The 23,774-nt window shown below is 39.2% G+C and overlaps 1 protein-coding gene across 3 annotated transcripts in view; it reads right to left on the reverse strand.

Annotated features, from left to right (window-relative positions):
• Window positions 1-2,727: 2,727 nt before the first annotated feature.
• Window positions 2,728-23,774, reverse strand: part of THSD7B (thrombospondin type 1 domain containing 7B) — a 733,398-nt gene continuing 712,351 nt past the window's right edge. For all 3 annotated transcript variants that reach the window (XM_039494616.1, XM_039494617.1, XM_039494618.1), the window contains 8 exons: window positions 19,440-19,585; window positions 12,026-12,185; window positions 11,383-11,556; window positions 11,193-11,288; window positions 9,778-9,860; window positions 8,246-8,438; window positions 4,988-5,075; window positions 2,728-3,848 (listed from right to left, as the gene is read on the reverse strand). In XM_039494616.1, the coding sequence (XP_039350550.1) occupies window positions 3,767-3,848; window positions 4,988-5,075; window positions 8,246-8,438; window positions 9,778-9,860; window positions 11,193-11,288; window positions 11,383-11,556; window positions 12,026-12,185; window positions 19,440-19,585 (1,022 nt within the window). In that variant the 3' untranslated portion in view covers window positions 2,728-3,766. The remainder of the gene's footprint in view (window positions 3,849-4,987; window positions 5,076-8,245; window positions 8,439-9,777; window positions 9,861-11,192; window positions 11,289-11,382; window positions 11,557-12,025; window positions 12,186-19,439; window positions 19,586-23,774) is intronic.

A 23,774-nucleotide genomic window follows, 5' to 3' on the forward strand; every position in this document is an offset into this window, starting at 1 on the left:
TGGAGCCAAAGAGAAAAGAACAGTGAATACTGTGAGGCTTACTTTAGGTTTCATGATTGACTATAGCCGGGTCTACACTAGACTACTGCTCACATAGCTCTGTTGTACATGGGTAGAAGAGGTGTGATCTCTGACCAACACAGCTGTGCTGGCAGAAGCCCCTGGTATAGCTTGTTTTGTGAGTGGTTTAACCATACTTAGCTGCGGCCACATTAGGAGCATTTTGCTGGCATAGGATACTAGTATTCTCATACCAGTAAAGTGCTCCTATTATAGGCACAGCTTGAGCTTGGAGCTGCAACCTACTAGAAGTGTTACAAATTCAAATCAAATTACATTATCTTTATTGGCACGGCTAGCTGAACAAACGATGCCAACACGTAAATGAAAGTAACTAAGTATCTGTCAGGAGGTAGCTCAGTGCATCAAATAACATCAAGCACATTGTTGGCACTTGAATAAATGAGATCTACCCAGAATACAGCTTCATAAAACTGGATATAAACCAAGTATCTGCCCAGGAGAGGAGCATGCAGCTGTGAATGGGGTTTTATCCCTTGTGCCTCTATAGTAAATTATTGTTAATTGCTGATTCTATGGTAGCTGCATAGCATGATGCTAGTTCTGCTGTCTTGTGCTCTCAGGAATGACTATGTACAACTCTGACAGGAAGGAAAGTCTTTCATTAACTCTGCAACTTTGAGGAAGTATCTTGCCTGTGTTCCTTAGACATTGGAGTAGGAAATGGCTTTCAATTTCAATTCAAGATTAGACAACAAGCAATAGCTAATTTAGAATCGGGTCAGCTGTGGTAAACCCAACTCTGTTTTAAACTGGGAAATTCCATTCCATTCCCCACACTAGGTCTCATCCAGTCTCCAGTACTTAGAAGTTGGTGTAAATCCTAAAGCATGAGGTTTAACATCCCTTCCAAAATTATCATACATTCTGAAAACTCTGGATATCTATATCTTTTTGAATCTTAAGTTCTTGGCCACGGTGACTGCATGTGGCAATGAGTTCCACAATCTAATTCCACTGTCTAATTCAACCACAAATTGTTGCACTAGATGTAATATTCACTTAAAATGTTGTGAAGGAGGTCAGACTAGATTATCATAATGGTCCTTTCTGGTCTTAAAATCTAGGAATCTATGTAATATTAACAGTAAGTGCTGTTTAATGTGGAAATGATTTGTTTCATTATTGCTTGTCTTTGAAAGCAATGACCTTAACCACAGTGGTGCAGCACAGAAGCCCAAGGAGTTAATTGGTTATAAATCTCCTGAATATCTATTGTGACACTGTAAATAAGGAATGTCCAATCTAAAGAGCAGTTCTCTGTACTGATCTGTTTATTATACTGCAGAATAATAATCTTCCAATCCACAGGTTGCCTATGAATTGATATAACACAGCTCACATAGTATTTGTGAACTGAAGACAAACCAATAATGACAAGCAACTGATCTCTTATTTAGACCTTTCCTTTTTTGAGTAACATCTCATAGTAGAACAGTGCAATAAATACATTGATAATTTACAACAGATGCTACCCACTGTGGTTGAAAAACAAGGACCTATAATTGAAAGAATATATATATTCATTGGAGAGCAATGACCATGGAGAGAATGAAGCATCACAGATTGACTTGTAATTCAAAGTGCACTACATCACTCACGTTGAGAGCAGCAACCAAGAGCTGCAGTTGTTTGGGTTTTTTTACATTGACTTTCCTACTCCACTGTTTTTCTCATCAGCTTATTTAATTGGGTTTGTTCCCTTGCCCTCCTCTGTGAACCATTCTGCCTGCACCTTTTCCCACAGAAAATTGTTGTCACATTTTGGCATTCTATTTCCTTTTCTTGTAACATATTACTCTGTATATTCCATTCAAAGTTCTACCTAAGGTAATATTATCACAAAAATCTTAGGCCCCGACCATTACCAAGTAAGGAGGCCTGTTTTCAACACTGTTAGTAGCCATAGACTAGACAGTAGGGTTGGTTGAACATTTTCTGTCAAAGTTATTTTTCAACAGAAATTGACTTTTCACCTAAATAAATTATTTTGCAGAAATTGTCCGCTTTCTGCTCAGAATTGGATTTTTTTCATCAGAAACAATGTATTTCTATCAGGAAATGTTACTGCAGTATCTCCTGGGTTTGCAGCTCTTATTCCCCCATTCTCCTCTGTGGGTCAGGCTGCCCAGCCAAATGACACGTCCCATGATGCCCGATGGCATGTCTCCCCCTTGGTGCACTGTGATATTTCTCTGAGAAAGGACACTGGGCTGCATCATGGGAAATGTAGTCTGGTCAGTGTGGCTGAGGGGGCATGAGAAATCTGAATGACAGCTACCATGAGGCTTCACAGCATCATTTCTGAATCAAAAATTTCAATTTCCAATCAAAAACTTTAGGTTTTGGCTGAAAAAATTTTATTTCCAATTTCCCCTGAAAAGATAAAAAAAATTGACAAAAATTAGAATAATTTTTGCCACCGTTTTCCACAGGAGAAAAACTCCATTTTCTGACCTGCACTAGTAGACACGACGGGACAATGTCCAGACCCACTCAGGTGAAAACTCTGGACTATCCAGGTTTTCATCCAATATAGAGTGTGATTTGAGGCATACTGAAGGGTCAAAATGAAAGTCTTTAACACACATTTAATTCAATATACTGGAAGCAAAATTCTTACTCTCTAACATTTTATTTGCTTATAAATACACATCAATACCACAAGATGGCACTTTCTTACTTGCAACACATACTATTACAAACACTTATCTTCTTCAAATGTTCCCAAGATGTTTACAATGGTAACTTTTTAGTATTTTTCAAACATTTAAAAAAGCAAGACCTTCTACAAACAGTAGTTGTGTCAGATGTATATTAAATGAGGTCAGATAATTAAATTCAAAAAAGAATTTATAAATATTTCAGATAAGAAAATTTAAATTACAAAAGCAGAGTTTGTAGTAATTAAACTGAATTATAATTTAAAATGGCCAGAATGTATCTACATGGTTTGATCTAATTTAAAATACATTTGTAAACAATCAAATTCTCTACCCGTTCATCAAAACATCTATTTACTCATCTTTTTAAAAAAACATATTCAGTAAGAAACCACCTATACCACTTCTTGTGCTGTAAATTTAAACAATCCTTATTCTGTCCTATTGATGGAAATGCCGCAAAATCATATTCCAGGCTAGAAAACAGCATAAGAAAGCACTAACTTTAAAAACCCAGAGAATTCCAGTTATTTCAACACATTCTTTTTTTTTGCATTCTCAAAATACACAATCCAGCTTCAAAGTCTTTTGAACTAAACGTAAACACTAGAAAACTCATTGCTGAAGTATGTGCAGAATAAGGAACTCTGCACTAATATAGTGCATAATGATGAAGTGTCAAATTTGTCATTTACATTGAATGTCACATTTTCCGTAGGATTGTCATGCTTTTTTTTTTTTTAAAGGAAATGTTATGTAAAAAATTGTATTTTTTTTATTCCTATTGTCAAACAGGAAGAGATGCATTTTCACAAGAAAAATTTGGAAAATTTTTCACAAGATCTAAAGGTCTTTGACTCCATTTTTTCAATAAACCAGAGGCAAAATTCCACATTTGCAATATTTATATTCTGCCTGGTATATTACACGTCAAGAGATTCCTCAAAAAACTGAGGAATCTGAAAGTTATAAAAGAGTAAGCAGTTAAGGCAGTTGAAGTATACATTTGGATTTCTTTTATGTTACATGTCCATGTCTCCATCATATGCAAAGGTCAGAGGCTTCTGTTGTGGAGGAGTACTTTGATGCTGTTTTGTTTTTTTGCTGAAAGAAAAATGAAAACATGCTTCAGAAATCAAAAATGTGAATTGAGATATCATTTGAAACCCTACAAATATATAAAACTTTATGCTCTAGCTATTTCCATTTGCAAATTACATGACACCTAACATACACTGGATACATTTAAGAAAACAAGTTATAGGACTATTTCTGAACTTACTGAAATAAGATTCCCACTGAGTTCAAAAGAATTATCACCTGAGTAAAGAGTGCAGGCTAAGGTGCTATTTGAAATATAGATAATTTTTATTCTTAATCTGTACACAAGGCAAAAACAGTAAAGAACAACTACACCTCACAGAAAAACTGAAACAGGTCAATTTAGAAACAAATTCTGCCTGTATCTCATAAATCCTCATTTCTTTTACCCCTTTTTATTGCAAAAAGGTAGAAATATTTGTTACACAGAACTTTATAAGTTCCTCCTTATTTCTCAAGGGATATCATAAAATTATACTTTGATATCATACTCCTAAACATCTCTATATTCTCAACCTGTGAGGTCACAAATAATGGGTAGTTTGGACTTTGATTAAAAAAGAAAGTAGCTAGAACAAAAATTCTTAAAAAACACACAGATTCTGTTTTAATACATACACTCCTAGAGTAAAAAAAGCAGAACAAGAAAAATATACATGGGCTAGATTTCTGGACACAGGAGAATGGTCAAGCTGTCAGGGAGACAGTTATGGCTGCCTGATTCTCTACCCCATTGTGATGCAGCTTTGAGCAGCTTTTTGCAGAATTTGCATTATTCTAACACCTGAGCCAAAGTAATGGGCCAAATTTATATCCGCTTTAATTCAATTACATCAGGGGTTCTCAAACTGGGGGTCGGGACCCCTCAGGGGGTCGCGAGGTTATTACATGGGGGGGTCATGAGCTGTCAACCTCCACCCCCAAACCCCGCTTATCTCCAGCATTTATAATGGTGTCAAATATATTAAAAAGTGTGTTTAATTTATTAGGGCGGTTGCACTCAGAGGCTTGCTGTGTGAAAGGGGTCACCAGTAAAAAAGTTTTAGACCCACTGAATTATATCATTGTGACACTGATGCATTTGACTGTCATGCATTTCAAATGACTTAAATAAAAACAAACAAAACACTTAGAGTACTTACCAAACAAGATATGATGTAAAAATCAGGAAAAGTATGATGAGAAAACCACCAGCTGATACTCCATACACCCAAATCTTAAGTCTACCATCTATTTTAAAATACATTGGGGTGAGAAAGGGACAGGAGACAGAATACAAATCACATTTATTAAGCTTTATTTTACTAATACTTCTAATTTTTACCAGTCTATATATAAAGAGGATGCATAATGTCTTAACACATAAGAATAAAATTAAGATTACTGACTGGAAACTGGTGCTAGGAGCTAACTAGAGCTGGTTGGAAATTTTGTGGCAAACTCTTTTCTGATTTAAAAAAAATGTGTTTTCTGCAAAATCTAAATTTTCTGTAAGAAAAATTTGATTTTGCTGATTTTTTTTCATTTTATTTATGGAAAAATAAAAATGAAATATTTTATTTCAGGTCATCCCACATAGACACAGTCTCCCCTCTTCCTGGCCTGCTGTGGTGTGTCACAGGAGTCAGATGACCACAGTGCATTCTGGGAAAAGTAGTCAAGGTGGGGAATCCAGTCCATAGAACATAATGGGGGGAAAAAGGCAACCTAACTACAACTTTCATGCGGCACAGGTGGACACAGTTCAATATTGAGCTGGCCCAAAGAGAAATGTTTTAATTTGAGAATGCCGAAACTTTTCCTTTTGATTAACAAAACTGACGATTCTGAATCAAAATATTATGTTCTGAAAAACATTCAGGATTTTGCTGTTTGGTATAAATTCCAGATGATGTCAACAAATGTCAACATATTGGATTTTCCCATGATATAGACATTATGAATTTTATTATGCTCTAGAGCCAATGTATTCCTTCCAAGGTATCCAGATACCATGGCAATGGCTGATTCATGATACCCTCTCACCCTCCCTCCTGGTTTTTTAAATTTTTTAAAAAACAGTCTATGAGACAGGCATACTTTCCGGGAAATGCATGTGAGCCAGTGTGAATAACAGACCAGAGACTGTACAAAACTCAATCTCATGTAAGAGTTCAACCATCACACAGGTGCAGCCAATTATTATCTTTTAAATCTGAATGGTGAGATTTTTTCAAAGATTACTATTTTTTAAAATTAGTTTCTTGAGGGAAGTGCAATTTACCTGGTACTACACTTTCCAATGCTACCAACACCTTGCTGGCCTGGGTTTTCAGTGGTGGTACAATGGGTCTTCAGGACTCCCTGGGTATCACAGATGTTCTATAAGGAGCTTGGGGGAGTTACAAGAGGCAGAGGAATGCAGCCTCCAAAAACCATAAACACCAAGGAAAAAGGCTCTGATCTTATGGGAAAGTTGTCCCTCTGTGCTACACTTGAGGCATCTCTTCCCTGCATCATGATTCCTTAGTCAATGACCCTCAACAGTTGCATTCTATCTCCCTCTATGGGAAGGGCTCATCATGGAGTGTCTGCTGACTTTGCTGTTGATATTTTTAATGGGTTAGGAAAGAAGCATGCTGCACCTCTCAACCTGAGCACGGATAGCTAGAAACCAGAGACCTAGAAAACACCCAGGTGGTCACACAAAAAGTGCCCCCTCACCTGATTTGTTTCTTTCTGCTCTCCTTTGCTGGTATAAATGCAGGGGAGCATCCAGCCTTACTTTTAAATTACATCTTGACTTGAGGAATGTCTCTGTACCTGCACTCTGGTTTCATAGAATGTAGTTTAATAGTAATTAGATAAATAATTATCATTTGCTCCAAAACTAGATCTGCATGGTCATGCAAAACATCTTAGGGGACAAAAATGTCAGACTCACCAAGTTGTTATGAAATGTAATTTTACATATATTTACAAATGTAACAAGCAAGTGAACTCAAAAATCAACTGTCAAACTTTAGAGAAAGACACACATACCACTGTTGTTGTATTGCCTCTCTTTCTGGACCATGCTCTGTTCTAAAAACCATTGACTGTACTATTAGCTCAGATATAGTAAATACCAAGATCAATTATTATATGCAAACCAAATAAGTTAATGTAACATTAAAGTTGATTTGAAGTCATACAGATCAAGACACACAGGCAGCCTTAACTCTGTCCCGCATAATATAATAGGAACTTTCATTACATTTCCCGATTTTGTGTGATCATCACAGACTAATTTGCAAACACAAGAAATACAATACAACACAATACAATACAATTATTTTGTGTATTATAGAGTTAATCTCCTTGTGGGGAACTTAACTTGCATGCTTGAGACTTCAGTCTATCAAAATGTCCATCTTAATGTTTTCTCACTATTGTTTTTTTGCATACAATTACTCTGATAAATATTGTTTCAAAATGGGGGAAAAGTAAAATAAAAATTTTAAAACATTTGCAGTGGGGAAGAAAAGATCAACCAAAGCTAGAAGAGCAACCCAGTGTGTTTGTTTCTGAAGACTCTGTATTTTCTGAAGTTCTCCCATTGAAGAATTTTGCCGACCAAACCTAGTTGTTATAGTTGTACTGTTCCCCAGAACTGTTGGTTAGGTTACTCAGTAAAGAATAACATCCAAATTAGTAATCAGATACTATACCCATGAGTCAAATCCACCTACTATTGAAGTAAATAGGAAGCCTGCCATTTATTTAAATAAGTACTAACTCAAGATATCACGTCAGTGCACAAATGCTAATTTCTGACCAGATTGTGATACCCTAATTCACAGCTACTGTAGCACCTTAACTCTACAATGGGACTACTTGAGGAACAAATTGCTACTCATTCTAAAGGTATCACAACCTAACACATAATCTCTCTCTTCTGGTTAAAGCCTTTTTAACTAAATCCAGTTTGTCTCTGTATTCATTCCCATTTTTTCCCCACATCCTTTCAAAACATGACAACACATGATTAATCAAACCTGTCTCCAGTCATGAAACCTGTAAGAAATCTTCTGCTTTAAGACCTTTAGAAATGCTAATGATGCAAGGTGTCTTTCCTTGGTACCAAGCACAACATTTGTAGAACATCACTATTTAGTAGCCAGATGTGATTCCAAGTAACTCCAAGAATTCCATATGGGGGTGCTTTTGCCAAACATTATTGCTTCATTCAGTCTCTATTATATCTCAGCATAATAAATTATGATTATGCTGGATATGACAGCGAAGGAATAAATGAAGAGATACAAACTAGCATACTAGTCTCACAATTTAAACTCTCCTACACAATCCTTGATTTTAAGATTTACAAAATATTACTTCTGTAGAGAAACATGTATTCTTTCTATTCAATTTTTTTTTACCTGGATTAAAAGGCTGAATAGACCATCCTTTGAAAATGTCATGCATTTTTGAGTTGACAGGTTTATTCTTTCCAGCACTGGTTTTAACATCAGCTTTCTTATCTTCCAAACCTGGTACCTTCATGCAGTAATCCAGGAAACCATTTGATCTCATTATTTCTGTATATCCTCTCTCACAACTGCAGACTCCACTCTAAGCAACAAATATTTGTTTAGTATTAAACCACATAGTGCATTCTACTAAGCATGTCAAGGAAATCTGTGATATTTTTCTGATTCCCCCCACCCAAGTATTCTGTGACTTGCTTATATTTATATTCTCAGAAATGTCTTACACTATGCACACAGACAGTGAAAGGCCCAAGTACACAATATATTTTCCCAATCATAATAATAAAGTAAAATATTTATTAATTTCAACAGCAGCCAAACTAGAATATCAGCGCTGGATAAAAGGAAAACCCACAGAGACAGGGCTTACAAAATACAATGGATGAGACCAAAGATACCACATGAAATCCAGTGAAGTCAATGGAAGATTTGCTGTTGACTTCACTGAGCCCAGGATTTCATCCATTGAGCCTGCTTACAGAACTGTGTAACCAACTGTAGCTACACATTCTGAGACAAAAAGAGAGCTTGTTAATATGTGGTTATGGCTGAGAAACTATCACTAACTTAAAGGAAAACAACAACAACATGGGAACCCTTTCAAAGAGCAATGTTTGAAGTCAGACACCTGGGGCTTGATTCAAAGCCCATTGCATCTGCTATTCCTGTTGACATTGGTAGGTGCTGCAGATGCCCAGCATCTTTGTAAATCATGCCACTTTAGGTGTCTAAGAGACCCAAAGTTTGAAAATGCTGTTTATTAGAGACAAGGTGGGTGAGGTAATAGCTTTTATTGGACCAACTTCTGTTGGTGAGAGAGAAATGATATTACCTCACCCACATTGTCTCTCTAATATTCTGGGACCAACACAGCTCTTTGCTTATGTCAGTCTAGATCATGGCCATTAGGCATACCCCAGAGTAAGGGATGGCATGGAGTCGAACCTCTCCAGGGCAAACATCCAACCTCAGGGTACCTGGCAGAGCCCCCAGTGGGCAGGGGGATGTGCCTACTATACCACCTCTCTAGGGTTAGTTGTTTGCTTCTCTGTGCACCAGCCTGACTCTGTAAGCTTGGGGATGTGTCACTGCCTCCTTCTGGCTCTCTCTGTCCCCACCCAGGGAGTAGAAAGGGAGCAGTCTCTGAGCTCCCATCTTTAAAGAAGTTCCAGACCTCTCATATCTATAGTCAACAGCTCAGATAAAAGTCTTAATTAAAAAGCAAAGCAGAAATGTTTCACTGTCAACCCAGCTCAGATTTGTGCAAGTCACCTTTTCCTCAGGATCTAAATTCTAAACACAAATTCCCAGAATCATCTCTAGGTGGTGTCATGGACACACCATTGTTAGAGGGGTTAGAAAGCTTCTAAGATGTTCAAGATAAGATAATTCCTAAAATATCTTCTGCAGCAGCCACTTACCTGGGTGCAGTAGGTGAATGGTTTTTTGCACTCTGGATTGCAGTGTCTGGTTTCAGCAGGCTGGGTGTGAACAGAACAACCTCCTGTAAAAGAAATTCTCATCACCACGTACTTTCAAGAATACATTTTATAATGTTTTGACAAAGATTAATGCTCATCTTTCTGGGGTTGAATAGCATTTTTTTTGCTTATATTAAAATTTATTTATATGCTTTTCTATGGAGCTTCATCATCATAGTAGCTCTGTATGATTCATTAGTTAAGCTAGCTTCACAAGGCAGGGAATTTTTATCCATTTTATTGATGGGGAAAAGGGGTAGAGAGAGATTAAATGACTTTCCTGAGGCCACACAGGAAGTCTAGAAGATTTCCTGCATCTCACACTGGTGTCTAATCCTCATGCCCACTACTCCTTGTACTGCTTGAAGCTTTCATGTGAATATGGAAAATGTGAACATAAGAATGGCCATACTGGGTCAGACCAAAGGTCCATCTAGCCCCGTATCCTGACTTCCGAAGGTTGCCAGTGCCAGGTGCCCCAGAGGGAACGAACAGAACAGATAATCATCAAGTGATCCATTCCCTTCTGCTCATTCCCAGCTTCTGGCAAACGGAGGCTAGGGACACCCTCCCTGCCCATCCTGGCTAGTAGCCATTGCTGGATCTATCCTCCATGAATTTACCTAGTTCTTTTTTTAACCCTGTTGTAGAACCAGCTCCTTTAACTACTTTGCTATCCTTGCAGCTAATGTTTGTTATATAACATTTTAAAAAAATCTTTATACATAGGAGTGGGGTGGGAAGATTTCTATTTTCATATCTACTTATTTCCTCATTTATATAACCAGAAAGAGATCCTAGGGACTTGCAAACCATGTGGACCCACTGGGCCTGGACGTGCTGACCATATAGTATGCTTTTCTATCGATAGGAGTGGATGAAGCTTCCTGGTGCACAGAAGGGAAGAAGAATTGCAGAATCTGCAAGCACGATGTCGTTTCTCCTTCTTTCTCTAAAATTATGTAACACTCACACTGATAACGGATACACAAACTGGCCCACTCAGGCCTTTTTAGTGAATTCATATTTGTGTTTGAATCACCAACAAAACCCGGGCATAAATTGGCAAATCGTCTCATTTACATCCTATTTGTTACAATGATCTGATATGAAGTTGGTGATTTCATATCTGTGTTTCCTAGCTAAATTCAAACACAAATATGTCATTATTAAAAGGACCTAATCAGACAATCCAAACTGAACTTTGGGAAATCTATGTCCAAAATCAGCTAACAATGGTTTTCATTTCTTTCAAGTTCCACATAATTTTAAAAACTCTTTACATTTCCCTCCCATGCTAACCCTAATAACTCTCAGCTAAGCTTCCACACTGTGTCCCATGCTTGTAGACATACCTGTGACATTTACCCCATCTGAACGCTGGCACCACACTGTACGTTTGTTATCTCTCCAAAGGCTGGTTTTCCATGCATAGTTATAACATTTCCCTCCTACAATTTAAACAAGACAAGGCAATTAACCTTCCCATAACTATAAAAACATAAACCTGTAGTGGAATGAAGCCAACGGCTGTGGCTTCAATACCTGAACAAGGCCGTGTCTCCAAGACTTGCTCAGGACAGCTGTCTCGGTTTTCAAAAGACTGAATGATAAAGGTTCTTGATCGAGACTGGCGACCAGTGGTCTCAAAGCTCCTGCCATCAATACACGTTAGCTCACATGAGCTCCACTCTGACCATCCTGTCAAATGGCAATCACCTACACGTCAAAAGAATAAAACACTGTTATCCAAAGGAGACAGCCTCAAAGGATAGTTTAAACATACAGCTAGTCTTTTGGAAATAATGCCAATTATAACCCGCTAGCATGGCTTCTTCTGTTATTTTTGTATCTGCAAAATAATGGAAAAACCTCTTTCAAAAGATCTAAAACCATCAGGTTGAACACACAGCTAATCTGTAGAATCACAAATTCTTATTACTGTCACCTTCATTTTCTCTCCCCCATGCCCTCCAATTGCTTGGCAGAAAGTCTGCTGTGTCTTCTCTTGGATTACATTAGAAGCTCTTTGTGGGCTGTATCTTCCTGTGTACTTGTAGTAGAACAATGGGGCCCTGAGCCTGATTGAAGGATGTTACCACAATGCAAATAATTAATAGCGGTTTGATTTATGATACTAGTTGTGACTGTTAAAACTAGAGAGGGATCCCTGCCCCTGAGAGCTTACCTGGGCAAGGCACAGAACATGGCAATTGTAGTGCATTGTCTTTTGATGGCAGCTCTCCACAAAAGGCATTTTTTACTTGTTTGGATGGAACAGACATAGAGGCATCATGAACCATACACGTGAGATTACGGATTTGGAATCCTTCACCGCATTGTCCACCCTGTGAGTGATAACAATCACATGTTGCTAACTTAAACAATAATCAAATAATAAGTGAATTTATATAGCACTTTCACCTGGAAGGATTTCAAAGTGCTTTACAGACTCTGGTCTCAATCCACAAAGGCATTAGGTGCCTAAACCCCACACATAAGCACCTAAATCTAGGGTTTAGGTACATAAATCCCAATGTTAGGCTTCACTGTGATCCATAAAACTTCTGCCATACCATATAGGTGCCTAAACTCACTTAGCACCCAAGTTTTCAAGGTAAAAGGTCCCTCAGCACCTAAGTTTCTGCCTCTGGGTATGCACACTGCTGCCTCACTCTAGACCATCTCCCAGATCTGGTCCCATTCCAAACCTGGAGAGTGGTGGTGGTACCACTGCCCACCTTATGCCTTTCAGCCCAGTGGTAAGAGCACTCACTTGGGATATTTTAATATTTTCAATTCTTCTCTCAGGCAGATGGTGGGTAAGCATTTAAACAGGCATCTCCCACCTCCAAGAAGAGTGTTCTAACCACTGAGCTATGGGATATTCTGATATGGGGATCCTCAGTCTCTCCTGTTTAAGTTGTTCCACAGTGGATGAATAATGACATAGTGATGGGAGCTGGGGGACTGGACCCTAGGTCTCTCACCTCCCAGCTGAGTGCCTTAACCACCAGGCTACAGAGTCATATCTCTCTCTCTCACTCCCGCCCCACCCCCCACATTTAAGTATTTATCCATACTGGAGCAGTCACTGGACCTGAGAGAGAGAGTGAGACTGACTCTGTAGCCTGGTGGTTATGGCACCCACCTGTGAGATGGAAAACCCAGGGTCCAGTGCTCCAGCTCCAGTCACTCTTTATCCAGAGTGGAAGAGCTTCAACACAAGAGATTGAGGGAGCCCACATCAGACTATCCCATAGCTCAGTGGTTAGAGCACTCTTCTGCTAAGTGGGAGAAACCCGTTAAAATCTGTACCCAGCTCTGGCAGAGGCGGGAGTTGAACCTGGGTCTCCCATGTCCCAGGTGAGTGCGCTAATCACTAGCTTTGGGTAGTCTGGCTAAAAGTTATAAGCTGGGCAGCAGCGGCAGCAGCACCACCTCTTCCTCCAGTCGTTTTGTGTGGAGCAAGGCATGCACCTAACTCATTCTCATAAAAAATGCCTTTGGTAGCTTTGCTGCCTGACTGCAGGAGAAGGGTTCCTGTTCGTGGATCTCTAGCAGAGGTAGGTGAGTTCTTGCTGCCTGGACTTAGGCACCTCTCTCTGAGAGTAAGGCACAGTTTAGGTCACACACCCCTGTTGACAACTCCCACTGGCTAGCTTAGATGGCACCTCGCCTGGTGTGCTGGCTTTTGTGGATCACATTTCTTAGGTGACTCTCTCTCCTGATTCTTTGCATAGGTTGTCTAGGTGCCTAACACAGGTATTACAGATTGCAGTGCTCTTCCTGTGATTTTCTAGGTGCCCAAAAATCAGGTGCTGTGAAGTGATGCTGAGCATTGCAATGCCTATGACCCTCTGTGGATCCAGGCCTATGTAACTAGATTGTGCCCACCTCCTCTGCAGGTGTGCAATGTTGGGGGGAGGGTAAACCTCCTTCTTGCACTTTTATGAAACAGCTGTGATTGGGCAGGCAGGAAGTACCAGGTTCCTCCCCACATGCACTGATCAGCAGATCTGGCAGGACTATAAGGGGAGATGTGCTGCATGCTTGAAGAAGCGTACCAGTGCACTTGCCTCCCCTGCACACCAGGAGGATGCAGGAGGATTTCTGTAGAGTTGAAGAACTAAGGAAGAAAACTGTCAGGAGCTTCTCAGGGTCAGGACATGGAGATGGCGGTAGGTACAGCTCCACACTGCCCTATCGGGGACTGGGCCTCAGTGACATGATCGAGCATGATGTATACAGAAATTACTTTAGCCAGCACTAAGATGTAATCATCTCTAGGGTAGAATTGGCCATAACTGTTAAATAGCTGCGTAATTCTCTAAACAGTTTGGACAAGGAAGTAAGAGTACAATACCCCATGGGGTACAATACCCCATGCATCCGACGAAGTGGGTATTCATCCACGAAAGCTCATGATCCAAAACTTCTGTTAGTCTATAAGGTGCCACAGGACTCTTTGCTGCTTTTACAATACCCCAGTGACTCTGCAGCAGGAATTCAAATTCACAGAGCACAATGACTGGAACTGGCTTTTGATCATCTGGATAATCAGTAAGTGTGAAATTCATAGAGCTTTAGAAAATATTTTCATGATATTCAAACCTTTCCAATTAGCACTGGAAACTGAAATCCTCAGTTTCGCCACAGAATGGATATGTAATGGGAGGAAGGAATGTAGGCTTCCATACATTCCCCTGACAATATACCGCAACTCTGATCTTAGTGGTTAAAAGATGGTCAGTCTTTATAACAATACAATCCTTGAACTCTTCAATGAGACTGCAGTGAATGGTGTCAACAGCGTATGTGTTTATTCTCTTTATTATGTGGACAATTAGCAACTGAAAAGTGGACAGAGACCACCCATTTATATCACGCACCCTACTGACCTGTCATAAAAGCTTAGCAACTTTTGGTTATCATGAAGTAGATCAGATCTGAACCAGAGCTGAAAGGCTCCATACCCTACCACCAGTCACCAGAGCCATACACTCCTTCAGTGCTGCTGTGGAATACTTATTGAAAAGCATTAACTTTATTGGAAAATCAATACCTTTTTATTAAACAGATGACAAAATGACAGTCACACCTTGAAGGATGCTATCGGGAGGAGGGAAGATATGACTGTTGTAGGTGATGGGGTTTGTTGTCCTCTCTTTAAAGATGTGGACTTGTAATGATGTTATGTTTATTACATATGTGCAACTTGAGCTTTATGGAAATGAGCATTTTATAAAACTCCTTAAGTAAAAACTCTGCTTTTATTGGGCTACTCTGGGAAGTGCTACTCTGGATCACCTGGCAGTAGATTCTTTCAAAATAATGGACCTCATTCACAGACCTAAAGGGCTATCTACCAAGTATATTTATTCAGCACTGGGCTTGGTAGCAGGAATCTCAAGACTGGCTTTCTCATATTCATGCAGTACCTTTCTCATTTTCTCTGCACCTCCTCATTGACAGGTAGTGAAATATAAGTGAGGGTATAACGAGTTGGATTTAAAGCAGTTGGTAATCAAATGTCTAAGAGAAGTATTAGTGCAGATTTACTGTATGCAGCTAGACATTAAGTTTTCAACATTGTGTTTCAATCTAGTCTGTATGTAACTTACTATTCTAAATTGCTATTTCACTGCAGAAGCCTCTGTTGCAGACTTGGATTAATGGTGCATGAATAGCTCATCCAGGTGCCAAACTGGGTTGGAGTTCTTAGAAATTACTGGTGGAGACAGAATATGATATGGAAGGAACTCTCAGCAGACAGGGTCTAATCAAACTTCTGTATATTTCAAACTTAGAAGAAAAGCACAAGGAAATGACTAATCGGTATTGTAGAGGACTAAAATGATATGAAAAGACACTTATTCTAGCTGACAATAATATCTACCTCTAATACAGTGCTGTCCACTATAAAGTCAGCCTTTTGTCAACACAGTTACTACACTGTGATACATCAGTGATATCTTTGGATATCCCTGTACTTGGAATAGGAAATAGCTACTGTATCTCAGATATTATGCTGTGGTAAATGTTTACCCTTTAATGGTGACCTCTGTTTATTATTTAAGGCTGGCTTTACAAACAACCAAACCTAACAATGTCCTTCCGTGGCAGGGATCATCATACTTTTTGAAAATGGAAAGTCATGATGCCATTTACAGAGGACAAGGGAAGCTTGCTTTTTTACTATATGTGGTGCATAAATAAAGCAGGAGAAAATACTGGTCCCTATTTGCTTCCTAAAACTATGTAGGACCCATTCCTGAAGTTCCAACCATCCAGTAGAGTTCAGTAGGAATTTGCTAGAGTAAGGATATCAATAATCAGCCCAAATTGAATAACAGGTGATAAACAGAGGAAGCTCCCCGAGGAGGTTATTGGACATACATAGCTCCCAAGAGTAAGGTCTGCTTGGTAAGTGTTCTCTCTCCTGAGGGAAAAGAGTTGTTAATTAAGGGCCCGATTGGGCAAGACTTTCCCTCATCAGTGAGCACCTATTTGGGTATGCATTCTCCTTTGTGAGAAAGGGCTGCATGATCAGACTTTGAGGGCCAGATTTTTGATGGTATTAGGCACCAAATGATGCAAATAGGTGCTTAGTGGGATTTTCAAAAGTGTCTAGGCACCCAACTCCCAATTAATGAAAGTTAGGCACTTTTGCAAATCCCATTGGGAGCCTCTCTGCGCCTTAGAAGCCTAAATACCTTTGGAAATTTGGCATTAAATGCATATAATTTAAATGATATTGAAGCCCTGGATAAATGGTTTGTTAATGTCTAACTACATGTCTCATGTTCCTTTAGTACCCAAATAATAAAAATTAGTAATACTTCATGTTGTTGATGTTTTTTATCCAGGTTATGATAGGATGTTATAGAGGGAAACATTCAGACTCAGGTTTAATTTTCTGCCATTTATGTACCTTATTGCTTTAGGACTGGTAACGTTCACTGCTTCTAAAAGGTTTTCCATCTCTTTGAAGGCTGCAGGTTTGCTCCTTGAAGAACTGGAAATGGCCTGTGATGCATGCAGGTTCATGGACAGTGGTAATCAGGGCTTGACTTGCACTGAACCACTGCACTGCCTTTGGGAGCTGGAAGTGCATTCCGGTACTATCACTGCCAAAAGTGCATTCCAACATATCTTTTTTTAGGACACAAGGACTGACAGTAATACCTACCGCTCTCTGGCTTAAATAATGTGAAAATCTGCAATGCAGAGCATCTGGTGGGCCAGGATCTACTTCTAAGCATGCAAACAGCTCTACTCATTCACACCAAACAACTAATTTAGGATTAAAACGGTTACTATTCTAAGACCACGAAATATTTTACAGATATCCTATAATACAGAAAAGATAAATATTGTATATTACTCATAATTAAGATTATTGTTTATTTAACCATGTCAGGCTACTTTCACAACAGATTTTTCTGGTGTCATTTTAGTCAAAGTCGATTCAACAGAACACCTGTGAAAAACAAGATTTTTGATAACTTGGAAGGTGAATTTACGATTCATTCCCTGAAAAAAATTAGAAGTAAATTGCCTTACATTTATATAACATGCCTCTTCCTTAAGAGCTTTGCTAAAATAAAGGAACCACTCCTCCTTCCCCCCAGCCCCATTGAAGTGCAGCCACCTCTGACAGCCATTTAATAGAGCACAGAAAGACAACACAATAGTTTAGGAAGGAAAGAAGAATACTGTATCCTACTGAAAGTGCCGGGTGAAATCTGGGGTAGACAGGATGTAATTACTTTATCTCAGCTGAAATTTGGCCAGCCTCCAGATTTAACATGCTTCTATTCTGCAAAAGGTGCCATTAACTTAAAAATCTTAGCAATATGTCAGGGTGTCGATTCAGTACCTAACTCAGAGAGAAGTGTCCACTCCCTTATCACCAGCACTATTTCCTACAATTAAAGGCCTCCCATCTAGTACTCATCAGAACTAACCCTGTTTACTTGGACAAGATTAGATCCCAGGGAGTTAGGGCTACAAAAATATTACATTTACATGCATGGGTCACATTATCAGTTGTACCTGGTTTGTATTTAGCAGAACTGAAAAGAGCAGGAGGAAAGGGTGGTCCTAAGTCATCTTGCTGCTTCCCTGATTGTGGGACAGCCAAGGGTCAAAACAGTTCCAGTTACAATTTACAATGGGCTAAGGCTGCTCTAGATTATGCCAGCTGCAGCAGTCATCACAGGCACACTTGCTGCATCCTCTCTTCCCTTTATGGGAGAAACGTGGGAGCAGACGATGGCACAAAGCCTGCTACATCATGATAAGGATAGATCAGAAGAAAGGCCAGGGGATCTGCACTTGCACACACATCTAATGGCCCCAACTCTCTTTGTCCCATAGTGTGGAACAGCAGCCATGGTGAGATCTGCACTGAGGTCATGTGCCCTTGGTGAAGGGAGTGGATTTCCTCTTGGCATTTCACTCATACTTCTTCCTCATAGAGGACAGTTAGTACGGGTTAATGGAGGTGAAACAAATTTCACTCTGTAGGAGTAACTTCGGTGTAGAAAATTCACATCAATTTAATTACAAATTAATTCACATCAGTTACTAAGGAGAGGGGGGAAAAGTGTAAGATAAATCAATGCAAGCACAAAGCAACACGAAGATAGTTAGAAAATGCATATTCCCATTGATAGCAAAGCAAGGGGGGTATGTGTGCTATGCATTGCAATTTAAGAGTCTTTTACATTTGTAGGCCATTTTGATAACTCCACTAAGAAGAATATAGTAATCAACACTCCACAGAATAACTTTAAATTGAAGTGTTTAAGACATTATAAATGTCTAGGGACATCAGTTATTCTCGGGGTCATTGTTATTACTACTTCCAAAATCTGCTACATACATTTGCTTGCTAGCATTGCTGTAAGTAATTATATAATGGCTTGCTAGAGCTGCACTCCAGGAAGAGTTGGCGGAACTCAATTCGGTACTGATATATGTGTACACTACTACAACTTGCACTGTTACAGTTAGTTTCTAAAGGTGTGACTTCAGTACAGCCTGTAAGTACCTACATGGGGAACACATATTTGAGAATGGGCTCTTCAGTCTAGCAGAGGAAGGTATAATGTGGTCCAGTGGCTGGAAGATGAAGCTAGATAAATTCAGACTGGAAATAAGGTGCAAGTCGGCAACAGTGAGGGTAATTAGCCATTGGAACAATTTATCAAGGGTCATGATGGATTCTCCATCACTGGCAATTTTTAAAACAAGACTGGATGTTTATCTAAAATATATGTTCAGAAGAGTTATTTTGGGGAAGTTCTATGGCCTGTGTTATACAGCAAGTCAGACTAGTTGATCACAATGGTCCCTTCAGGCCTTGGAATCTATTAATCTAATGGCTGGATAAAACACAATAGTTCAACTCATGATGAACTCACTTTGTTTTAAAGTGGATGTTAGCATGGTCTTAATGGCAGCAAAAATACTTAGATCTCTGAAAAGCTGTATAAATTAATTGTGTCACCTAATTGTGCCATTTGTCATTGATGAAATGCGTTTCTACGAGCATCACCTGAGAAGCGCCTCACAAGCATAACAACAAGACATACCTCTACTTTGCATGGTGACCATGCCCCGAGAATCCAAGTGTAGCAGGGTTTTACAGGACAGTTTCTGTACTGGCTGAGCTGTGTAGGGCATAGCCTTCCTTCTCCTTGTGCCTGCATAATTATGGCCCGAGTACGTATCATCTGGCCTAAACAAATAGAAAAGATACCAGTACAAAGGATTTATACTAGAAACAGAGAATTACTGGAAATGGAAAAGTTTCCAATATTATAACAGTGTTCTAGTGAGTGATGAATAATAAAGCAGACTACAATGCCGGGTAATGGAGATACTTTGAGTAACATAAAAAGGGGAGAGCTTAGAAAACTCTGGTGCTCAAGCTACATGTAGCTCCTTTCATGTTATTCCTGCAGGGTACTTGTGTTTGACTGCTATTCCATTCATTCTGCTGGACTACCAGATTATTATCCCAGAAGAAAGCCATTTTACAGCAGCATGGGAGTGTTAGGAAAGATGGGGAATTAACTCATAACATGATAATATTGTATCGCTGGATGAGAACACTGCACCAAAATGCAATATTACCACATGCCAATGCAATAGTGGGCTGAATGTGAGGCAGTGGGGCCTAGCAGAAAGAGAACTGAACTGGGACTCAGAAGACCTGGGTTCTATCCCTGGCCTTGCCATTGACCTTGCACAAGTCTCTGTGCCTCACTTCCCCCACCTGTAAAACAGGACTAATGATGCTGACCTCCTCTGCAAAGCACTCTGAAACATGCTACATGAGAGCTAGATATTATTATTGTTACATGAGACCAATCTGTGATTTCTTTGTGGCTAACAGTCAGATAGCAGAGCAGCTTATCCGTTAGTCTTTCTTCTCTTTCTCTCCCCTCCACTCTGTGCCAGTGTTCTTTCCCTCCTTCTCTTTCAGTCTTGTTCCTTCTCTCTCCCCCATATTCTTCTCCTCAAACCTCTTTATTCTCTCAATTGATTTATCTTCTCTCCAGTGTCATTCCCTCTCTCTTCTTACCCAGCACCCCTCTCTCTTCCTCTCCTCTTTTCTCCTTCACCCCTTTCTCCTTCTCTAAACCATAGTCATTTAGTCTTTTCCACATCCTCCCTTCCTTAGAATCATTCTCTCTTCCGTGCCTGTGAAGGCCAACGAAGCTGAAACATCAGCACAGCTTAAGGTTGTGATCCTGCATCAGGATCTGCTAGTCTCCTAAAGTCAATGAGACTCTGTACAGATGCAGGGATTCACCCTAGCAGATCCTCATGCAGGACTGAGATCTCTGGTTGTACAGTAGAACCTCAGAGTTACGAACACCACAGTTACGAACTGGCCAGTCAATCACACACACCTCATTTGGAACCAGAAGTACACATCAGGCAGAGACAAAAAAAAACAACAAACAAACAAAAAAACCCTGTATTTGTTTTTAATGCTATTCAAGATAGATAGATAGATAGAAGCCCATCATCATCTCCTTGTGACTTTACAACTGCTTATAGAAGTGTAGTGGAAAGTATTTTGATTTTTCTTTAATTAAAGCCATCTGAGAGTTCCATCTCTTTCTATGAGGTCTTAATGACACTGCTGACAAACTAACATACAGTGCTGCTATGGTGTGCCTCAATATTGAGTTAATCAATAAAAATAAAGTAGAATATATAATGAATGTTTATAGAGGTTTATCATTAATATTAGCTCATTTTGCACCAATAAGTTTTTTTTGTATAACTATCTTAGCAAAATATTTGGAGAAAACACTTATCAAGTTGACCCTGAATATGTTTAGTAAATATTCAGTGCTGTGGTTACGTCAATCTTATTACTTTAAAATATGTTTTCCAAATATATTCCTTGTGCATGTGAAACATTTAATGAAATACATGACTAACTCCTGATGTATTATTAAATATTACAAGCTACACAACTCTGATGGCAGCATCATTTTTAAACATTCCAATATGTTTTCATTGCATTTTTAACAAAGGAAATTTGAAATTTGATTTTTATGACCAAATTACATGCAACTTGTTGGAAAACTGCAAGCACTCTAATAGCCATTACTGTCCATAACCACTTTTACAATGTCCATTAAGATCCTATTTATTTTCAGTGAAATCTCCCTAACCCACTGAATGGAAAAGAAAAATTATGTTACCATTTCAGAAATAATAGAACTGAATACCATTCATTAAAATAACAGCAATCCTACTTCTTACTCCTTTTCTTTCCTTACAAAAGTCAGACTCACAGAAAACGGTTCTCTCACAAAATGGTCCAATTAGAACCCTGGTTACAATTAAAGGCGCGGGGGGGGGGGGCAGGGGAATCCACATACCGTGCAACCAAGTGACATTTAAAATCATATTATGGACAGAATTTCTGCCTTAGCTTTGAAGGAACTGAATCTGAGAAACAATAAAAAAAAAAAAGGGTCCCCTTAAGTGATGGATTATGAACACCTGAAATGGACGTAAGCAAGGCATATCCAATGCTAACACTGCCAGTGAAGGAAGCACTTATGGTAAGGTTCGCCCATTGGGATCGCAGTACTGTAGATGTGCTCTTAAACAGAGATGGGCCAACACAAATGCATAAAGCAAATGCTCCTGAAATCTGTGGAAGCTGAGAAATGGAGCTGACTCCTCATTGTAGTTATTATGGATACAGAGCAGCCAATTTTTAGCTGCTTGTCTTACAGCCATGCTTAGAAGAAGTCAACAAAAGAAGTCAACTGTTGCTAAGAATGTCTAGTGAGTGTGATTCCTAAAAGATGATTTTTTTATTTTGCTGGCGAAAAGCAAACTCCTTTAAGAGCTGCCAATGGGCAACCTTGCAAAATGATTGTCTATATGTTCACAATGCTGGTCTCCTGCTGTGAGCCCTTGTATGCCATTTTTAAACTCATTTTAAGACTATTTTTGGCTGAGTTGTTATCCCCTGGAAACAGGGGTTTGTAACAGAATTCCTCAAAAAAGCTTCCACCAACACCAGTATATTCAGCTATCACAGAATCAGATTTTGTGCTGTGACACAACCCCATAAATCCTCGTGGTTAAAAAGCAACTCAGAATTTCAGTGGGTTGAAGCAAGGGACTGCAGGTGGTTTGCGGTCCTGGCAGGATTATTCCCACCAGTACATTTCCTTTGTCCTCTCTAGTTTTGAAAGTATCAGGAAAGAAGGTTGCCACTAATTCTCTTGGAACTGAACATAAATTCAAATGTCTAAAGACAAAGTGATCTTTTAGCTTACAAAATTTTAATGATTAAAAACCTTTAAACTCCTGAAAAGTACTTGTAACACTATGGACATTAATTAAGTAATTTGCTTTTATCTGTGCTGAGACTGGCATATTTTTTGGCAAAATTAAAACTGACTGACAATTGAAAACTTTCATTTTTAAGAACAAAAATATCAGATAGCCTAGTCGTTGCATGACATGAAATATTTTCCTGATAGCTGCTATACAAGATAGTTAGCTCACCAATAAACTACAAAATCACAGGATACTCCTGAACTTGACCCATCTTTGCTATCTCCTTTCTCATGATGCTGTAAATAAATCATTGCAAAATAAAAGGAGTAGCTCAGTGCTGAAAGGGCATTTTCCCCTGGGACTATGCACTGAAGTGGATTCCTTAAAGCTCTGATTCTCTCTCTGTCTACATATAGTAGTCAGGTGGTCAGTAGCAACTCAAGTGGAAGAAACACTGAAAAAGTTATTTACTCTGTAGATATCTCATTGATAGAGACTGTTATCTTCATAGGTTTGAAATGAACTTTCTCCCTGTACAATCTCTGGACTGGAAGTGGCAGTGTAAAATCTCTATTGGTTCTTGTATCTCTCAGTGAACAAACTGAATTTCTCTTTCATCGGCTACGTCCTATTAAATGATCTGAAAATGCAGAGATAAAGGCTGCTGAAAACTGAAAGTGTGAAGTGCCTCTTCACTTCCCTCAAACCTGTCAAAAGTTCTGCAAGAAAAGATTGCTGGGCTTATTGTTGCTTGTTACTGCAAATTTTCATTTGGAACCAAGATGCCTAAAATATCTGCCAAAGTTAATTCCAGACCACCTCGGCAGAAATGTTGATATCTGTTTACTGAGGCCTTGAGCTGTTGCAGACTTTTATATTCCCTATCAAACAAGTAGAGCAGAGCAGAGCAGAGCAGTGAGAGGATGGCTTCATGTCAGTTAATATATGGCTGAAATAGGATTATGGAGACCAGGCTAGGTAACAGAGAAGGGAAGAAGAATAAACCCATACAGCCTTGGTCCACTTAAAAAGCAGTTGCACTACCAATGATCCAGCATGCCCTGCAGTTTAAATAACATTGTTTAAACAAACAGCTAGGTCTC

This window comes from Mauremys reevesii, linkage group 11 (genome assembly GCF_016161935.1).
Source record: "Mauremys reevesii isolate NIE-2019 linkage group 11, ASM1616193v1, whole genome shotgun sequence".
In the NCBI taxonomy this organism is placed as follows: Eukaryota; Metazoa; Chordata; order Testudines; family Geoemydidae; genus Mauremys; species Mauremys reevesii.